Source organism: Palaemon carinicauda, chromosome 30 (genome assembly GCF_036898095.1).
Source record: "Palaemon carinicauda isolate YSFRI2023 chromosome 30, ASM3689809v2, whole genome shotgun sequence".
NCBI lineage: Eukaryota > Metazoa > Arthropoda > Malacostraca > Decapoda > Palaemonidae > Palaemon > Palaemon carinicauda.
This window is the reverse complement of record NC_090754.1, coordinates 37885680-37886973: the sequence shown is the minus strand read 5'-3', so window position 1 is coordinate 37886973 and position 1294 is coordinate 37885680. Positions and strand designations below refer to the sequence as shown.

The 1294-nt window shown below is 29.7% G+C and overlaps 1 protein-coding gene across 1 annotated transcript in view; it reads left to right on the top strand.

Moving 5' to 3' along the window:
• Positions 1-382: 382 nt before the first annotated feature.
• The window catches only part of LOC137623752 (uncharacterized), a 5724-nt gene continuing 4812 nt past the window's right edge, over positions 383-1294 (top strand). The window contains exon 1 of the mRNA XM_068354580.1: positions 383-511. Within this exon, the coding sequence (XP_068210681.1) occupies positions 500-511 (12 nt within the window). The 5' untranslated portion in view covers positions 383-499. The remainder of the gene's footprint in view (positions 512-1294) is intronic.

Sequence of the window (1294 nt, the reverse complement as noted above, 5' to 3'; positions counted from 1 at the left end):
TATATTACCTTAATAGGACTCGTCACCTGACCAATGGCATTCTTCAAATCCACCAGTTCACTTTCTACTTGTGCTGGACATCGGTTTGCTTGCAAGCGCTTGTAAATGCATTGATTTGGAACCTGCTTGTCCGAGGAGGTTCGTTTTGGCTTCCGTTGCAGGTTAGCTGGTTCCTTTTCCTTTCGTATTTGAAATTTTGTTTACCAGGAAGTTCTTCATTCTCTTCTTTTCTAAATAATTTTAGTTTCTTCAAATATTTATACCATCACTATCAATTATTTCTCTCCGTACATTTCACCTCCTGGCTACCATGACATTTACGGATAATGATATTTAGGTCAGGTCATGTACTTCTCCATCAACGGCAATATAATAGAGCTTTTTTTCCTTTGAAATACCGAAGAACCAGTTAGTAGAACGAGCCCATGACTTGAGACTCCTGTTAGCCTATAAATACAAGAGGCAGAACACTCCATGCGATTACTTAAACTCGGACGCCATGAACCTAAAGGTAAGTGAACTGCTTGCATCTCTACTTAGTGACTGTCTAGTAAGAAAGTGTTGTAGGGTATATAACGGCACATCAATTTATATGCTATGCGGAAGATGTCCCTCTTATGTTTTTATTTTTATCATTAATTTCAAACTAGACAAATATTACAAGCCATTGTGTAATGATTTGACCTTTTATCATTTTGGTGGGGAGCAGACAATCATTTTTTTTTCTGTGAAAATAGTGTGTTCTTCTGCAATAGTGTTCCATGTAATACGCATACAGTATACATACATCCACCCACATACAAATATCTATCTATCTGTCTATCTATATATATATACGCACATATATATGTATATGTATACACAGACACATATATATACATACATATATATATATATAAATATATATATGTGTGTGTATACACATATACATATATATATATATATATATATATATATATATATATATATATATATATATATATATATATATATATATATATATATATATACATACGTATATATAAACGCACACACACAAACATACACACACACACACACACACACACACATATATATATATATATATATATATATATATATATATATATATATATATATATATATATATATTTATATATATACATACACACACATACACACACACACACACACACACACATATATATATATATATATATATATATATATATATATATATATATATATATATATATATATATATATATATATATATACTCAGACACACGTAGTGAAAGTATTTGTGCATCGCCAT